Source organism: Chlamydomonas reinhardtii, chromosome 7, assembly GCF_000002595.2.
Source record: "Chlamydomonas reinhardtii strain CC-503 cw92 mt+ chromosome 7, whole genome shotgun sequence".
Lineage (NCBI taxonomy): Eukaryota > Viridiplantae > Chlorophyta > Chlorophyceae > Chlamydomonadales > Chlamydomonadaceae > Chlamydomonas > Chlamydomonas reinhardtii.
In genome coordinates, this window is record NC_057010.1 from 1,862,525 (window position 1) to 1,879,690 (window position 17,166).

Genomic DNA, 17,166 nt, shown 5'->3' on the forward strand with positions numbered 1-17,166 from the left:
TGGGTTCAAAGGTTAGCCAACAATAATGCCGTGCATACACGCACGCGTGCGCCATCGTCCAAGCACCGGCCTCTGTCCATGCAAGTCACCTCAATAGCGTAGAAATGGAGCACACCTGCAGGCCCCAGCGCCGGGCTAAAACGCTGGACAGTACGGCAGGAATTGCTACTCACATTCAGTAGACAACAACTCCGCTCGTACAGCCCATGTCATGAGCCTACCCCGCCCGCCCGCCTTTTGAATGCGAAGTCAGGACACACCTCGCGTAGAGCCGCACACTTCCACCATCCCACGCTGAGTACACCCTGCGTACTTCAACGGCCCCCTTTCAAGGGTGGCAGCACCCCCTCGCAGCTGCGCGCAGGGAACCCCTCATCTGACCCAAGCAGCGTGCCACTCCACCGTGCACCGCTCCCGCTAGCCGGCCCCGGCCCCAGGCCCAGGCCTGACCCGGGCGGCATGCACCCGCCGTGCGCCAGCTCAGCAACAGCGCCCTCGCCTCTGCCTGCTCCACCGCCGCTACCCGCATGGATGCCACCGCCGCCGCTTCCATCCCCATATGCTCCTTGCGCCTCATGTCGCCAGTGCGCAGGCAGCGCCATGGGAGCTGGCACAGGCTCCAACTCCTGCCGGGAGCCGGCCGGCGGGCTGCCCATCCCCGACCCCGCCGCCGCCGGCCCCGGCCCCGCCGCCGCGCCTGCCGCCGGCCCCAGCCCCGCCCCCGCCCCCACCGCCGGCCCTGGCCCCGCCGCCGCTGCCAGCATCGCGCCCCAGCAGCTGCTGCGAGCCAGCCTGCTGTCGGGCTGCGCGTGTTGGCGCAGGCGGAAGCCGCCACTGCTGAGACTGACACAACCCGCCGCGGAGTGCCTCGGGCTTCATGCCGCCGCGCCGCCAGCGCCCGACGCGCCGGCTGGCGGGAACAATAACACGCCGGATGAGTCTGTCGGCGGCACGGAGGGCGCCGGCGCGCCCGCCACGCCGCCACTGCCGACAGACGGGCTGCCGGGCCCGCTCCCGGCCGTGCCGTTGCAGCCGCTGTTCGTGAGCAGGCCCAGGCCGGGATTGCTCTGCGCGTGGAGCCGCATCAGCCGGAGGCTGCTTCGCGCGCTGGGCACGCCGCCTGGCCCACCGACTCCCGGCGCCACGGCTGATGGTGGCTACCCCAGCCCAGGGCTGCTGGGCCGCCAGGCTTGGGGGCTGCACGGCACTGCAGCGGGGCTGCCAATCTGCTTGGGCGAGGGGCAGGGCCTTGCAGCTGCACCCTTTGGCCATGACCCAAGCCCGGCACCGTCACTGCCACCGCAGCTGCCAGCACCTGCGCCAGCGCTGGCCCCAGGCCCAGGCCCGCACGCGGCATTGGCGGTAGACGTACTGTGCACCAGCGTCCGGCTCCGCAGCGGCGGCCGGGGAAGCGGCAGCCCGCCGGAGCCGTGAGGGCTGACCGCCGCTGCCAGAGCCGTTTGCGCATGGCCTCCCGGCGGCAGCACCAGCGGCGGCGGCCGCGGCCGGTGGGGCCCATACCCTTCGCGGCCACCGGGGCTGCTGCCGCTGCCTGCGGCAGCCATGCCGCCTGCCGGGCTGCCAACACCCCCGGACGCCGCAGAGGAGCTGCCGGGGTACGCACGGTCCTCCAGAGCGGAATGACGCGCGCCGTGGGCACAGGCGCGCAGGCTACCACCATGCGTGGGCGCGAGCGGCGCCGGACGGGCCAGGCCCACTAGGGGTGCGGAGTGCCGCGCCGGCTCTTCCAACCCGTTCCTCTCATCACCATTTGCGTGAGCGGCGGGCGTGGCTGCAACGGCGGAGGCAGGTTTGGACTCGGATGCAGGGGCGCGGAGTGCGAGGGCAGCAGCTCCCGTAGCGACCGTGCATGACGGACTCGCTGGGCAGGCAGCGTGGCATCCGCATCCAGTACCCCGGCAGCGCTACATCACCCGAGCTGTGGATTACCGGGTGGCGTGTCGACATTGTCGTAAGCGACCGCCCAGTGCTGGCATTCCTTTGGTGCTTCTTATCCCTGCCCTCATACTACCCTGATTCCTGACTACCCGCCCTGATTCCTGACTGGTGTGAGCGGCGCTGACGACAGGTGCTCGGAGGGACAAGTGTTCCCCGGTCACGGGAAAAGGGGCTGAGCCCCTCCACAGTCTGAGGCCGAACAACCTCATCGCCCGGACATAGCCGGGGTCGGTTTCCACAGGCACATAGCCAAACTGGGTGCCTAGCAATCACGATGCCACAGCAGAGCCAACCGCAGCCAGACGTAGCACAGTTGTCAACAGCCGCACTACTTGTCATGCCGCAACGCATGCCCTGCCAGCCCCACCGCGGACCGCTACCTGCCCCCTGGTCCCCCACCGAGATTTCCCGCCTCCGCCCCGCTGCAGCCAGTCTGGCACCCGCACCCAACAAATGTTACTACCACTACCACAACAAAGTACAACATACCGCAACACGGTACCAAAACACATTAAGCAGCGACCTGCTACAGCCTCTAGCTGCCGCCTCATGCTACAGCCTGCTAGCCCAGGCACTCCCGCAGCGCGCGGTCCACGGTGACTGTGGGCGCCAGGAAGGAGTCGGCCATGGACTTGTACGTGGGCAGCTGCAGGCCTGTGTGAGTATGTGCATGTGCATGTGTGTGTGTGTGTGCGTGTGTACGTGTGTGTGCGTGTAGGCAGGCAGGCAGGCAGGCAGGCAGGCAGGCACGGACAGGGGCAATCCTGGGGGGCTTCGCCCCCCCCTGGATCGCTTCGCTCGGGGGGCTCAGCCCAAAAAGGCGAGCTGTTCGGCAAGCTATTGGTCGCACGTCGGAGGGAAAAGGCGAGCTGTTCGGCAAGCTATTGGTCGCACCAGGAGCGTGCGTGGAGGCCGCTAACGCTGAGTGCGGGTCTGCACTAACAGGCATGGTGGACGCTGCGGCTGAGTCCTCTTGCTGCTGCTGCTGCCGGCGGCTGCCCTCCTCTCCTCCTCGCACGCGCCACATCGGTGCCACAGCAGCACCAAGCCTGGGCAGGCCACCATGCCTCTCCTCCTGCGGAACGAGCGTGCCTAATGTTAACCCCGCACACGAGGTGCAGGCGCAGGCGCTGCAGGCGCTACAGGCGTACGCTGGTTGTTTCTCTGGCGGCACTACTACTATCTGCCGCGCCCAACTGGATGGACCGCTGGTTCTTGCATGCCCCACACATCATCTGACCCACCTACCCCAGCTCACGCGTAGAAGGCCCGGATGCTGGCGGGGAGTTGCATCGGCTGCGCCGGCTGCTGCGCCTGTGCCCCCGCGTGGATGAGCTCCAGCGCCGCGGGCATGCGCTCGTCCGGCGGCAGGAACGGAATGACCGACTCGAGCTGCTCGCGCAGCCTCGACTCGGGGCGCAGCTGGTGCAGGGGGCGCATCCACGCCTGCTCCTCCTCCGGAATTTGCTCAAGCGTCAGTGCCCGCGCAGTACGAGAGCTATCAGACATGAGGTGCCGCGCCTGCAGGTTGTACGCCTGCAGGTGGATGTAAACAAGCCAGCAGGTGAATGGCTAGCACGGCAATACTTCATCTTCACCCGCCGACCACCTCAATCAACATCCCGTCCTCAGTTAATATCCCGCCACCCTAGCTCCCCACCTGCGTTGGGGTCAGCTCAGTCCACGCAATGAGCTCCAGGCCGCGTATGGTGTACACGGTGTGCTTCATGCCATCCGTCAGGTCCAGCAGCACAGGGCACGGCCCATAGGCGCACGCGGCCAGCAGCTTAAGAATCGCCTGGCCCTTACGTGCGTAGAGCGCCTGCGTGCGGCACCAGCGGCACCAGTGGAAAGCACAGAATGAATGTTTCTTCACAACACGTTGCGCTACATACGCATGTGCACGACAGGACCTCAAGCCACGTGACATGCTCATGCTCGACAGCGTCTGCACGACAAGAGTAAAACACGTTACACCTTACCCCCGGCATTCTGTGCTCATAAACGATGCGGCATTGGCTCAAGGACGAGGTTAGCGACAGGCCGTAAGGTGCTATGCAACCGTCGAAGATCCCCCTGAAGGCCTTGCTGCCGTGTTGAATCAACAGTGAGTCATTTGTGAGGCTGTGGACGTCGTAGATGTCGAAGGCCGCCCGGCCAAACCGAACACCCAGGAGCTCCAGCTGCTCCTTATGGTGCGCGAGCAGCGGTCCTGTGGCCGGGTCCTCGTTTGCGTAGCCAGACATGTCAAAGCCGATGCAGGTGGGCGTGCCGTCAGGTAGCTGCAGCTCCTCCTCAAAGACAGCGTTACCATCGACCTCCAGCACATTCAGGTCGCCCAGGAACCGGAACGCCTCCATGTTGCCGACGCTTGAGAAGCACTTGGGCTTGCGGGGAGCCGTCTGTGCCTCCAGCACTGCCAGAGCCTCGTCACGTGCGACTTGGCGCTGAGTCGCCATATCCGCCCCTGTGTAGCAGAGAAGGAAGGACTTGACTAGCTACGCGTATCTCCGCAACCCAACCCTGCCCCTGCCCCGGGTCCACCCAACTAGCCCAGCCCCATTCCTCCGCACATCCCAAGGCACTATAGCCTACGCAGGCTCACCTTGCTGGTCGCGCCCGTGCTCCGCGTCTGGCGCGCCGGTGCTGCCACCGCGTCGGTGCAGCGCCCCTATAGCGTGCGAGGCTGCGAGCAACCGGGGGTCATATGCAGATTAGCAACTTGCCGCTGCTCGTTCCAAGCACGCGGAGTGGGGTGTAGTAGTCCCGGATGTATGGTGGCACGGACCAGGGTGGAGTAGTCAACATCGCCCCGGAGCGCTCCGCATATCATCATAGCAAATGGCTCACTGCGGACAAGTCCATCCAGAAGCAACAGCTGGCGATCTTGCGAACTGGCGAAAATGACCTCGCGCTCTCCGGTTGTGGCTCCGGCAAGCGCGTTGGCGGCGGTCAGCGTCCACACGGCATCCTTGTTAAACTTCTCTGAGAGGATGGCGACAAGTTTGGCTCCCTGAATCGGCTGCTCCATGTCCAAGTGCGCAGTCGCTGACTCTGCGGTAGCTTGTCCAGCTCTGGCGTTAGGCAACGACCTCGGCAGAAGGGCTGCTTGGCTCAGATCCTACTCATACATCAGTTCGTTAGAGTGACAGATGTTGACGCTTGCGGGGTATGCGATGTTTGACGCTTGAGCCAGGAAGCTCATGGACCGCTAAGAGTAGTCTTTCTAAAAGCCTTCGTTACATGAAACAGTTGTACACTGCTTACATCTGTATAAGATGATCCTCAATCGGTCGCGTCGTCAAGTCGTTTACGTCGCAACCCGCGTGTACCAGCGTGTACTCCTCCAAAAGGGGTCGGTTTGCAGCCATGTGTCCAGACGCGTCTCGCTGTCAAGCACAGCAGGCAACACCCTCTGGTACGCACATGCACGCCGCCACTGCTGGCCTGCTGGGCCCAGGCCATGCACCGCCGCCGCTTACCAGTCCTCAGACATTGCACCAGCATGGCGTGCGCACAGCCCACTTTTCCCTTTTCCCTTTTCCCGGACCAACCTGCCGGGCCGCTTCTTCTCATAACACTGGGCGCACTGGCGGTGGACGCGTTCCAGCAGGACTGGGGGCAGCGGAGCGGGGAGGTGGGCTGTACATCAACTCGCCGTTCGGGGACATGGGTCGAGTGGTGCGGAAGATTGCGGGTGAGAGGGCTGACTGCTTGCTATTGGCGCCGGTGTGGCCGCGCTGGTGGCGAGTCCTGATCGACCGCCTGCCGGTCCAGTCCGGGCGCGGTGTAGGCTACCCCGTAACGCGATGCTGATCGCGCCGGGGTCGCAAGTGTCCGGCACAGCTGCACGGAGAACTCCCAGAGTCCCAGAGCCCCCCACCATGGAAGGCGACTTACATTCTGTGGTAAGGTGGAGGTGCGGTTGGGTAGATAGCGGCTGAAAGGCAAAGAGAGCAGGCCAGTAGGGCGTTTGCTGGGGATCGGCTGCGCGGGAGGCGGGACCGCAGCAGCCAGAGACACATAAAGAGGGGACGAAGGTAGAAGGCCGGCAAGGCGGTGTGGATGGGAAGGCAACAGGAGAGACGAGCATTTGCATTACAGCCCTACACAAGCCAATTGTCTGACTCCGCCGGCGTAGTTCAGGTGCCTGATGGGCGTGCCTCTTGTAAGCAGGTGCTTCGAGTACCAGGAAGTGGACGTTCAAGGGTCGCGAGCTCATGCCATTCTCGTTTGCCCCGACTTCAGAACGGTCTGGGCGCGACCTTTGAGCTGCAGCAAACATCCGCCTCATCACCGCTTATCACCGCCATGGCCATGCGCTGAGCAGGCCGTCTCTGGAGTGACTCGGATTGATGGCAGTGCCTGGATAGCGATAGGCCGACAGCGAGGGGTTGGGAGTGTGTGTGCTGCAGAGTCTGGAGGAAAGGTTGAGCATGTCCTCCCCAGCCGTCCGGCCTAGGTCCGTGATGTAAGGAGCTTGATGGGTTGAGCCTGTCTTAGCGCTAGCCCTCTTACACCGCCCTGAGTGGTCGTCTGTCCTAGGCGCAAACTCAACACATTGCTTCGGCGTGTGGGGACACCGCGTTGGCGAGAGCCACGAATGGCCCTAATACCGTGGGGGCATCCCACCCCGCCTCTGTAAACTCAGTAATTCTCAGACACGAATGGCCCTAATACCGTGGGGGCATCCCACCCCGCCTCTGTAAACTCAGGGATTTCAGAATCCCCGAACTCAAACCCCCCCCATACACTTTATACCCGCAGAGGGCATTGTACTAAGAAGTATACATATGTGTTGGTAACTCAGCCTCTGGCCACTCATCCCGACTCATCTTTGCGGAAGTTCAGGGGGTTTCGGCAAGGAGGGGTCCACTTCGAGGGGCGGTGAAGCGGTCAGGGCGCGAGGGACAAATACGCCGCGGCCAGCACACCAGCAATGTAGAGAGCTTGCAAATTCATTATGATGAATGCCAAACTGCAAAGATTGAGCAGCTTAAGGGGTCTCCTGGCGTCTCAGACTGTCAGTCAGCAGGGAGCACTGTTTCAAACCATGCGTGTGTTGGCAACAAGGTAAATGGATCATGGCGCCCTGGTGTGACTTCACTCCACGTGCGTGGCGCTGCACAGCATCCCGCTGCAGGTGAGGTCTGCACCCCCGCGGAAACCTGATGCCATGCCGTGCCTTGCCGACGGCTGTTGCGCTGACACATGCTCCAGACTATGTTCAGGACTTCAGGTCGAGCACTGATCCTCAGGGCCCTGCACACGAGTGCGGGTAGGCGCGCCCGACCTGCCCTGCGACGCCCTGAGTGACAGCCACGTGTTTCGACTTTGTGCATCATACATCATACGTTACGCCCACCCTCGCCAGTGGACGGTCACGCACTGTCCCCTTACCTCCAGGACTGACCAACGACAGTCCCAGACCTCAAGCTGCAACGCGCTCGTGCATTTCTGTTTTACAGCAGGTTTGATGAGTCTTCGTATCGTGCCGTAAAACTGCATGCACAGAGACACCCTGTTGATCCACTACCATACCCAAACTTATCAACACATTCTGGCCCCGCCCGCAGGACTTATACACGCACCCTCAGCATTGATTGCCAGCCAACCCTAAATAGCCCCCATGGCATCTATACATTATTGCTGCCAACATACAACATTGTGAGGTGATGCAAAGGTACGGTTGCGTAACGTAGGGCCAAGAGCAGCATAAATCCATGGCTTGCCGCGGCGTTTCAGACACAGTAATCATTACACGGATCCATCAGTTACTGACGCACCACTTGAATCCTGATAACAAACCCCTGCAGAACGCAACTGGCCTTTGCACCTGCGCAAGTATCAAGCGGCGCGTTGACTGAGGCCAAGCCAACAAAAGTACCGGCACATGCTATATCGACCCATGGCCCTAAGTCTCATGTCATACTCATAACGAAGTCCTACAAGCGCAAACTGCCACTACCGTAACCACAACCGTGCAACCTCAGCGCCTCACAGTCTCACAGTCGCTGCCGCGCCAGCTGCTCGCACAGCGCCGCCATCAGCGCCGCACCGGTGCGGCCCCACGCCTGAACCGCACCCACCAGCGCAGCCGTCACGTCACTCTCACCGGGCGACCCGCTCGCCGCGCCCGCCGCCGCCAGACGCCGCCGCTGCCCCGCCTGCTGCACCAGCGCCAGAGCGCGCTGCAGCGGCGCGGTCTGGCCCAGCAGCACACACAGCGCGCCGGGCGTGAGCTTGGTGGGCAGCGGCACGGGCGCGAGGAGATCCTCCTCCTCCTCTTCCGCCTCCTCCTCCTCCTCGTCAGCTTCAGCCTCCTCCTCCCCAGCCTCCTTCTCAGCGCCATCCCCACCCTCCTTGTCCTCAGCCTTTGCCACAACCTCCTCCTTCTCAGCAGCGCTCTCCGTGCCCGCACCAGCCGCTGCACCAGCGGCCGCAGTCGCAGCCGCGGGCGCTCGCGGCCCCTCGCTGGGGGGCTGCCAGCCCAGGCACACCCAGCTCCACGCCGCCCAGGGCTGGCTGGCCACCAGGTGGCTGGCCATGACGCCGCCGTCACGCAGCAGCGCTGACAGGTGCAGCGCCGACAACCCAGCGGGGCCTGCGGGCGGGGCAGGGCGCGCGAGCAGGCAGGTAGGCCGAGGGATCAGGGAGCAGAGTCAGCACGACAGGACTCCGGCCGAAGAGCTGAGTGCGGCGGGATGTACGCACTGGATGTGGACGCAAAATGTGGGTAGGTGTAAGGATTGGGCACAGCCGGGCAGGCAGCATAGGAGAGCAGCAGGGTGAGCAGCAGGGGGTTGCAGGCGCTCACCATGCGGCAGGTCCAGCCGCAGCGGCGCGCGCAGCACGGCCGCCGCGAAGCCCACCATCACGTCCACTGTGGCCACGGAGCCAGACAGAACCGCCAGCGGCAGCAGCGCCTGCAGGATGGCAGCGGAAATAGGGCGAGTGGGAGTGGGGAGAGAAATGGGGCGGGTCAGCGCACGGGTTTCCAGTTGGCCGGTATGAAGCCCCGACAGTCACGCAGAAGCTATCCATGCTCTTAACAATACAGTCTGGCACGGGTACACCGCACGGGCTGTAGTGTTTGACGACGCGGTGACGCCTAACGCGTTACAGCGACCCCGCCCACCTGCAGGTCGATGCCGGCGGCCATGAAGGCGCTGGCGGACTGCGCCGCCGCCGCGGCAGGCAGCGCGCCCGGGAATGCCGCCAGCCCGTGCGCCGCCTCCAGCAGCAGCGCCGTCAGGTGCGGCCGCCCGCGTGCGATGGTGTAGCGCAGCAGGCGGGCGGACCGCGCCAGCGCCTTGCGAACGGCGTCAGCCGTGGGCTCGACCACAGGCGCCGCGCGGGCGGGGGCGGCGGCGGCGCCGTCGACGCTGTGAGTCGGGGAGGAAAGGCGCACCGGCGCGCCGGCGTGTGCTGTGCCGGCGCCCGGGAAGCCGCCCGCGCCGACTGCGCCGGCCGCGTGAGCACCACCTGCACATCACCAGCAAAGCGAGCGCAGGATGGCTGCTTACTCACGGTACCGTGGAGCAGCCTTGCGAAGGACAGCCGTCGCCAACAAAACGCAAGCTACACTCCGTAAGTGCGAGGCAGTGCTATCTGCATTTATAAGCCATGGTGGCAAGTGGCACGAGCAGGCTGTGTGTGGGACGTGCTCACCATGGTGTGCGGCGCCGCCGCGGGGACCGGTGGTGGTGGTGGTGGTCAATGTGTGCAGCGTCGATGCCACGGTGGAGCCGGCGCCGGTGGTGCCCGTGAGTGTGTCAGTGGTGTACATGGACCATCCGGCGGCGCTGGCGGCGGTGGTGCTGGCGTCGACCGTGCCGTCGCCGGAGCTGCGGGTGTGCGTGCTGCCGCTGGGCTGCGCGGCGCCCGGGCTGGTGGCGCCGGCGGCGGAGCGAGCAACATGCGGGCTGGAGCTGGAGGCGCCGGTGGCTGTATCGGGAGGGCTGGCGGGAGTGGCAGTGGAGGTGGCGTGTGCAGAGGAGGAGGGCGAAGTCGAGGCGCACACGTCGGCGTGCGTCTCAAGCACCGACGCCAGGTCGCGGACAAGCCTGCGCGGCAGGGGGGCGATAAACGAGGCGTTCAGGAAACACAAGTAAAAGTCTATACTAAAGTGCGGTCTTCGCATGCTTTGCAACTGCACCCTGGAAAGTACAGCAGGGTCATGCGCCGGAGCAGCGAACGCACCCAGCCCCACCTCTCAAACCCGCGCTTCGCGGTGCCGCCCGGCGCTGGCGCCGCCGCGGCCTCCTCCGAGGCGGCCTTGGCCTCTGCGCGCGCCGCCTCCTGCGCCTGCGTGCTGAGCTCGCCCAGCTCCGCCGCCGCCGCGTCACGACCGGCCGGCAGCACCAGCACCGGCCACCAGCCGCCCAGCAAGTGGCCCACGCCCGCCTCCACCACCATCAGCCCAACCGCGCCCGCCGGCAGCTGCACCCGCACGCGCAGCAGACTGCCGGAGCTGGTGGCGGGGTCGGCGCGGCTCGACCCTGCAGCCTTGTCCGCCTCGGTCCCTGCCTCCGGCTCCGAGGTGGAGGGGAAGGATGTGGCCGGGTCGGAGGGGGAGGCCGGGGGGGAGGGGTTGGGAAGGCGCGCCGCGGGCAGGTCGTGGCCGCGCAGGCGCGCAAAGGCCTTGGTGCTGGGGTGGCACAGGTGCTTGCCCGTCAGCTCCAGGGACACGTCGGCGCCTGAGGAGTGAGGGGCAGCAACGGGATGGGCCCGGAACCGCAAGAGACCGTGAGAAGCTTGCTCACGCCTCTGCCTCCTACCAGCGGATGGCAGCCGCAGCAGGCAACGCACGCAAGACGCACGGGACGAGACGCAACCGGAATGCAGTGATGAGCGCGCAGCGCACCTGCGCACACGGCGGGCGCGCTGCAGGTGAAGAGCTCGGGAAAGCGCGCGTTGTCAAGTCCGCCGTCCTCCGCCGCCTGCTCCCAGCTCAGCACGATGGGCCGCTCGCCCACGCGGATCTGCAGCACCTGCCGCCCCACCTGCACATCTCCAGTAGATGCAAAACAAGTCAGGCCGGAGCGCTGTAGTGAGCTCATCGTTTGCATGCGTACTGTACCCTCAGGTATGGCTGGCTAGACGATGGCGGTGATACATGAACGTAGATAGGGGCATGCATGCTGTGCGGGGCGCAGCGGCAGGATGCGTGCCGGATACGCCGGTTACGGACCTGCACGTAGGTGTCTCGCAGGCGCTGGCCCAGAATGCGGAAGACGTCGGCGGCAGCCTGTGCGCGCAGGGAGGGGGTTGTTTTGAGTTGTTGGGATTGGAGTTACATTCATGATTAATTAAGAAGGGGGAGGGAGGGAGACACACAACATCTTGACGAGTCAGGGCCACCCGGAAAGCACTGGGTCCGCCCGCAGAAGACCCCCGGCTGCGCACGGCGCTGCCACTGCTCCGGTGCATCGAAGCGCCACAGGCCGCGGATGCGTCGTCGCACAATGTCGCACCTGGTCGGCGTCGTGCGGCGGGATGAGCACCGAGGCCAGGTCACCGCTGACGGGGGCGCCGGCGGGCGTGCGCAGCGACCGCGCCACGTCCACAACCAGTTGGAGGCAGCCTGCGAGCAGCGGACGCGCGGGAAGCGGCATTATTTATTACCGGTACCTCAACGAAACATCTTACGGCAAGGATACGGCGGATGCGGCATGCCTAGAGAGTTGGGATGGCTGGTCAGGTGCAGGGCGGAACACACTGAAGCGAGCCAACTCGACCCAGCTCACCTGGGCGCAGCGTGGCCTGCAGCGCCTCGGCGCGTGACTCGCGCAGCCAGCGGCGCAGGTTGGCGCGCAGGCTGGGCGGCAGCTCGTGCGGCAGCACATTCATGGCCTGTTCGCAGTTGCATTTTATTTCATCACGTTATGTGCGAGGCGATGGGTGAGATGGGCACATGCGGCACGAGGGCACGCCGTGAAGCCGTGAGGATGCCGGCGACAAAGAACGGCCTTGACACGCAGTCAGGGCGTGAGCGCAACCACGCAGCAGCCGTACCTTGAGTGACACGCGTGTAAACTCGCGCTCGTCCACGTCGTCCTCGACCAGGGGCGGCGGCGCCGCCATGGCGCCACCCGCAGCCGCCGCCGGCGGCGGCGCCAGGGACGCCGCCGGCAGCGGGTACGGCTGCGCCGCCATCGTCTGCTGGTAGTTGCCAACCGCCTGCTGCGCCGCCACCGCAATCGTTGCGTGGCCGCTGCCGGCGGCGGTTGCCGCCGCCGCCGCCGCCGCCGCCGCCGCTCCGTTCTCCTCCTCCAGGTAGTCGAACAGCTCGCCAAGTAGCTGCTCGTCCAGGTCATCGCCGTCGGCGTCCGGCGCAAACGCCGCGGCGGCGGCAGCTGCACTGACGTCGCCCGGCTTGGCGTCGGCGGCGGCGCCGCCGCCTGGGTGCAGCGACTGCGGCTGCACCTGCGGCTGCGGCTGCGTGGGTGACGGGGCGGCACTGCCGCTGACGGTGGTGGAGGGGCTGTCGGCGTGGCTGGCGGCGCTGTACGGCGTCTGCGCGGCGGCAGCTCCGGCGAATGCAGGCGGCAGCGACTGCTGCTGGCCAGGGGCGGCGCTGGGCACGTAGGGAGCCGAGATGGACTGCGGCGGGATCCAGGCCTGCTGCTGGCTGGCGCTGGCGCTGCCGTTGCCGTTGCTGCTGGGCGCCGCGCCACCGCCGCTGCCGTTGCCGCTGCTGGAGCCGGGATAGCCCGTGCTCACGACAAAGCCCGGGCCGGCAGCCGTGAACTCGGTGGGGAAGGGCTTGGCGGCGGCGGAGGATGCCGCCATCTCGCCCAGATGCTGCTGGTGCGGCTGCGGCTGCTGCTGGCTGCCCCAGCCGCTGCTGCCGCTGCCGGGCTGCTGCAGCATCTGCTGCTGCTGCGGCTGGCTTTGCACGGCCGCAGGCATGCCTGTCGTCACCGCCCACATCGCGGGCCGGAAGCCCGGCTGCTGCTGTGGCGCCAGCGCCGCCGCACCGGGTTCAGCGCCCGGCTGCAGTGCCGCCGCCAACTCCGACACCTGCGACATCATGGCGAGGGCGGCGTCCATGATAGGCGACAGGGAGCTGGAGCCCGCGCGCGCCGATGACGTCACGGCGTCACTGCCTGGCCGCGTCGGCGCAGACTGCGCGCTGACGGAGCGCGGCGAGTGGCCCGCAGTGCCTGCCGCCGCGTCCGCTGCATCCACGGCGGCCATGGCGGGGAGGCGGAGCGGCAGCGGCATGTCCGCCGGCGCGGAGTCGTTGCGCGCGGGCAGCGCCTGGCCGGCAGCGGGCGCCGCCAGGGCCGGCGGCGGCGGCTGCTGCAGGTGCGCTACCTGCGCCACCAGCGTCGACAGCTCAGCCATGACGTTGTTCAGCCGCGTCGCCAGCGCGCCGCTGTCAGACATGGCGGCGGCGCCGCCGGCGCCCGCGCCCGCGCCTACGGCGGCGGCGGCGCTGCCGCCGCCATGGCTGTTGGCGAAGGCGCTGCCGCTAGCGCCGGAGGCGGCGGTGCCGCTGGAACCGCGCGGCTGCGGCGCGCCGCCGCTGGCCGCCGCCGCCGCGGCGGCGGCGGCCGCCATGGCCTGGCGGGCCGTCGCCTGCGACTGGACGCCGGAGGTGTCGCTGCCCGAGCTGGCGTTGGGCGTCGCGCCCGTGGCGGCACCGGTGGCCCCACCGCCGGGCATGGCGCCGGCAGTGGCCGCGCTGGGAGCGCTGCCGCGACTGCCGGTTGTGGCATGGTTGAAGCTGGCGTCGTTGCCAGCAGCAGCAGGCGCCGCACCCTGCTGGTGCTGGTACTGATACTGCTGCTGGTACTGCTGCTGCGGGAACAGGGTGCCCTGGTTCTGCTGTGGCGTGGCGGCGTATGACGTGTGCTGCTGCTGCGCCGGAAAGGGGCTGTTTGCGGGGTATCCCTGCACCTGCTGGTGCTGGTGCACGTTCTGTTGGTGCATGTGCAAGTAAGGCTGCTGCTGCTGCTGCATGTGGTGCTGCTGGAATTGGAACTGGTCCTGGTGCTGGGCGTGAGGAGGGTAGCCGGCGGCGGCTTGCGGCGGATAGCCGCCGCCGAACTGCATGTGGCCTGGCGTGCTGTGCCCGTCATAGGGCTGGCTGTAGCCGTGCTGCGCGTGCTGCGCCCCGCCCCCAAAAGGGCCGCCGGGCATGCCTGAGCCCATGCGTGCCGGGTAGGTGGACGCGTAGCCGCCGCTGCCGGCATAGCCGTGCAGGCCGCTGTCGTACGTTCCGGCCGCCGGGCCGCCCATTGGGTAGCCCTGACGCCAGGCTCCCGGCGGCGGCGCGTTGGCACCGGCCAAGGCCGGCGGCTGGGTCAGCAGCAGCTCTTGCTTGACGGCGCCCAGCGCCATGCGCACGTCCTCGGGCGGCTGCGGCGGCTTCAGCAGCAGTGGCTGCTGCTGCGACAGGTTCATGCTGCTCGCGCGGCGGAAGGCGTCGTGCGGCGGTGCGTGCAGCGCCCGGTCGATCTCCACGCCCTCCTGCGACATGAGCATTGGCAGCAGCAGCTGCTGCTGCTCCTGCTGCTGCTGCTGCGGCAGGCGTACAAAGCCGCCGGTCACCTCCACAGACCCCAGCCGTCCACTGCCAGCAAGGCTGACGCCGTTGCCGGCAGAGCCGGCACCGGCACCAGCCAGGCCTGTGGTGATGGGTGGGCGCATGGGCAAGCCGCCCGCGCCACTGCTTGCTCCGCCCGCGCCACTGCTTGCTCCGCCGGCGCCGTTGGCGCCGCCAGCTGCATCCCATGGTCCGAAGGTTGGCTGCAACAGGTTGGTGGTGCCGCCATTGTCCATCGCCGGCGGGTAGGGCATGAGCCCGCCCGCGGCGAAGGCGGACGCCGCGGTACCCATCAGGTCCGCCATGCCGAACGAGCTCTTGGCGTTGTCGGAGTTGCCGGCGGCGGAGCCGCCGGAGGCACCCGAGGTGCTGGGCGCGGCGGCGGCGGCGCGGCCCTTGGGCGCGGCGGAGCCGCTGCGGCGCTTGGCACCGCCGGTTGCGGCAGCGGCGGCGCTCTTGGCGGCCTTGGCGGCGGCCTTCTCGGCGGCGGCAGCGCCGCCGCGCGTCTGCTGCTCCGCCAGGCGGGCCTGCACCTTGGCGCGATGGCGCGCGTTGTGTCGCTCCAGAGTGGCGATGCAGCTCCTGCAGGCGGCGCAGGCCGGGGGCGCCGACACACGTTCAGGGCGCGCCTTAATGCCACCTGGGTGGGGCGGTACTTGTCCCCCGTTCGTACACGCAGCGTTATACCGTTGCTTGGGGTCCGTCATTGCTAACCCCTGCCAATGCCAGCCCGTGCGCTCTCGTGACCCCAGCTCCTGCACCCACGTCTTCCCTGCAACTTTGACTGTTCTAGGACTCCAACACTAACATAACCGGCGCAAACGTCAGCGCCATTATCAGCACTGGCTCTTAGCCTCTCTCACTCACTTCTTGCTGCCCTCGAACTCAGCCACGGCCTGCCACTTTCCGCATTGCTGGCAGAAGCGGCTGATGGTGCCGTTGACCAGAACCGCGGGGGCGTGCAAGTGCTTCTCGCACACACGCATGCGGATGTAGTAGCGCTTCAGGCCCTCCAGGCACAGACCGCAGCCAGTCACCTGAGCGCGGGCCGCAACAGACACGATGCGGGCGCGGGTTGCAGTGTGAGTGAGAGCGGTGGTGGCGGCTATGCTCGGCGCTGTGCGCTGCACGATTGCTGATGGCGGGTGCCGCACAAGCCCGGTTACACTTGTGGCTCGCGGCGCGCTTCTAACGGTCCCGTGAATTCGCATCCCTGTCCGAGGTCACACCGTACACGTTCGCGTCCATGGCACGGCCCACTCATGAGCCCAACGTGCGCGCGCTTGCCAACCACGTGTACGAACACAGTCAACTGCCGTACGTAAGAATCTTTACAGAACGAAAGCTGCTCCTGATGCCCTGTGCCACCTCACCTCGCAGTGTGTGGCTGGGTCGCACTCCTCAGGGTTGACGGTGATCAGTTCCGGCAGCGGCTCGATGCACGGCACCGCCGACAGCTGCTGCTGCAGCAGCTGACTGCCGGCTGCCAGCATGGCCGCCTTGCCCGAGCCCTCCAGGTAGCTGTGGGCTCCAAACACAGCCTGCGCGCTGTGGCCTGCACGACAACCCCGCACAAAGACCACAGCGCGAGTTGTGTGATAGAGCACAAGGAAGACAAAGTGCAACGACAGCGTGCAGCGCGAGTTGTGTGCTTTGGCGGCCGCAAGTGGAGCCTCAATGTAGTTGTGTAGTTGCGGAGCTCGTGCCCCTGCCCGTGTGCGTGTCATTTCCTAGCCAAGGCGCCAACCCGACCAACGTGACCCCGGCCGCAGCGCACCTTCGGTCGTCTTGGTCCTTTTCCGCGCCACGCATTGCTGGGGATCCCACGCATAGTTGTCAAGAGTCCAGGCCTCCTCAGCTGCTGCCTCCTCCTCTACCCGCTTGCGGGGGCGGCCGGACATGACCGCCTCACTCGACAGTCTGCTGGTCGCGAATACTGGAGAGCTGGGGGTAGGTCCCGAGACCGTCGAGCTGGTTTGCCTGCGTGTGACAAGGTTCGGGGTCTCCGCGGTCGGTGTTGCAGCAATACCGCTACCAGGTATGGCACTTGAGCATGTCTTCGGTCGGGAATGTTAGACAGGTGGAGCAAAATGCGCAAAGCAAGAAGATGACAGGCAAGTCGGTCGGTTAGAACTGCTTAATTTATAGTAAGATTGGACAAATCAATGCTTTGAGGGATAGTGTATGTAAGCAGCAGCACGGCCAAATTTCAGGAGGTGATGAGACCGTGTTTGTCTACGAAGCCCGACGTATACGAGGCGTCTCCGTTGGTTGTCCCAAGTTACGCGCGCGAGTTTTGCTACAGTATATGGTTGCGGGCATCTGTGACCAACGAAAGCTATGTCCCTGCCTGAGGCGGACTCCCAGCAAGCATCCCCGGTCCGCATCCCAAGAACATTCACCCTTCACCCAACCCTCCCTTTGCGCGTTCCCTTTGCACGTTCCGTGCGCTTTCAGCATGTCACGTATATGTTGTCACCTTTCGCTAGCTGCAGCTGCGCCGAGTGCTGGCCCTCCGGGCAGGGGAAATACGGTGATGCGCAAGCGCCCTTGACAGCCCATCACAGCCACCCCGGGCTCAACCCCGCAAGCAATGCCGCATCAGAAAGAAATGACATGCGCACCTGCATGTCCTGCACTATGTAGGCAAG

General features: G+C 66.1%; 2 protein-coding genes across 2 annotated transcripts; both read right to left on the bottom strand.

Moving 5' to 3' along the window:
- Positions 1–2,100: 2,100 nt before the first annotated feature.
- Positions 2,101–5,237, bottom strand: CHLRE_07g325737v5 (uncharacterized protein). Its single transcript, XM_043064070.1, has 7 exons — positions 4,810–5,237; positions 4,565–4,645; positions 3,942–4,426; positions 3,620–3,781; positions 3,208–3,495; positions 2,854–3,034; positions 2,101–2,613 (listed from the first exon to the last, which is right to left on the bottom strand). The coding sequence occupies exons 1-5, from the start codon at positions 4,988–4,990 to the stop codon at positions 3,214–3,216; spliced, it is 1,191 nt and encodes a 396-aa protein (XP_042922637.1). The 5' UTR covers positions 4,991–5,237; the 3' UTR covers positions 2,101–2,613; positions 2,854–3,034; positions 3,208–3,213.
- A 1,794-nt stretch (positions 5,238–7,031) lies between these two features.
- On the bottom strand, positions 7,032–16,787 carry CHLRE_07g325738v5 (uncharacterized protein). Its single transcript, XM_001702813.2, has 13 exons — positions 16,293–16,787; positions 15,889–16,070; positions 15,383–15,552; positions 11,977–15,097; positions 11,709–11,814; positions 11,436–11,545; positions 11,153–11,209; positions 10,826–10,964; positions 10,172–10,658; positions 9,631–10,025; positions 9,098–9,444; positions 8,777–8,885; positions 7,032–8,563 (listed from the first exon to the last, which is right to left on the bottom strand). The coding sequence occupies exons 1-13, from the start codon at positions 16,414–16,416 to the stop codon at positions 7,965–7,967; spliced, it is 5,946 nt and encodes a 1,981-aa protein (XP_001702865.2). The 5' UTR covers positions 16,417–16,787; the 3' UTR covers positions 7,032–7,964.
- Between the last annotated feature and the right edge of the window lie 379 nt (positions 16,788–17,166).

Excerpts from the sequence above, each read along its gene's own strand:
- CHLRE_07g325737v5 (XM_043064070.1), bottom strand. The coding sequence starts at position 4,990 with ATGGAGCAGCCGATTCAGGGAGCCAAACTTGTCGCCATCCTCTCAGAG. Across the intron at positions 4,427-4,564 it reads GCACGGGCGCGACCAGCAAG|GGGCGGATATGGCGACTCAG; the intron begins GTGAGCCTGCGT and ends TCTGCTACACAG. Across the intron at positions 3,782-3,941 it reads ATGAGCACAGAATGCCGGGG|GCGCTCTACGCACGTAAGGG; the intron begins GTAAGGTGTAAC and ends TGCCGCACGCAG.
- CHLRE_07g325738v5 (XM_001702813.2), bottom strand. The coding sequence starts at position 16,416 with ATGTCCGGCCGCCCCCGCAAGCGGGTAGAGGAGGAGGCAGCAGCTGAG. Across the intron at positions 15,553-15,888 it reads ACCCAGCCACACACTGCGAG|GTGACTGGCTGCGGTCTGTG; the intron begins GTGAGGTGGCAC and ends GCCCGCGCTCAG. Across the intron at positions 8,564-8,776 it reads GCGGCTGGACCTGCCGCATG|GCCCCGCTGGGTTGTCGGCG; the intron begins GTGAGCGCCTGC and ends CCCCGCCCGCAG.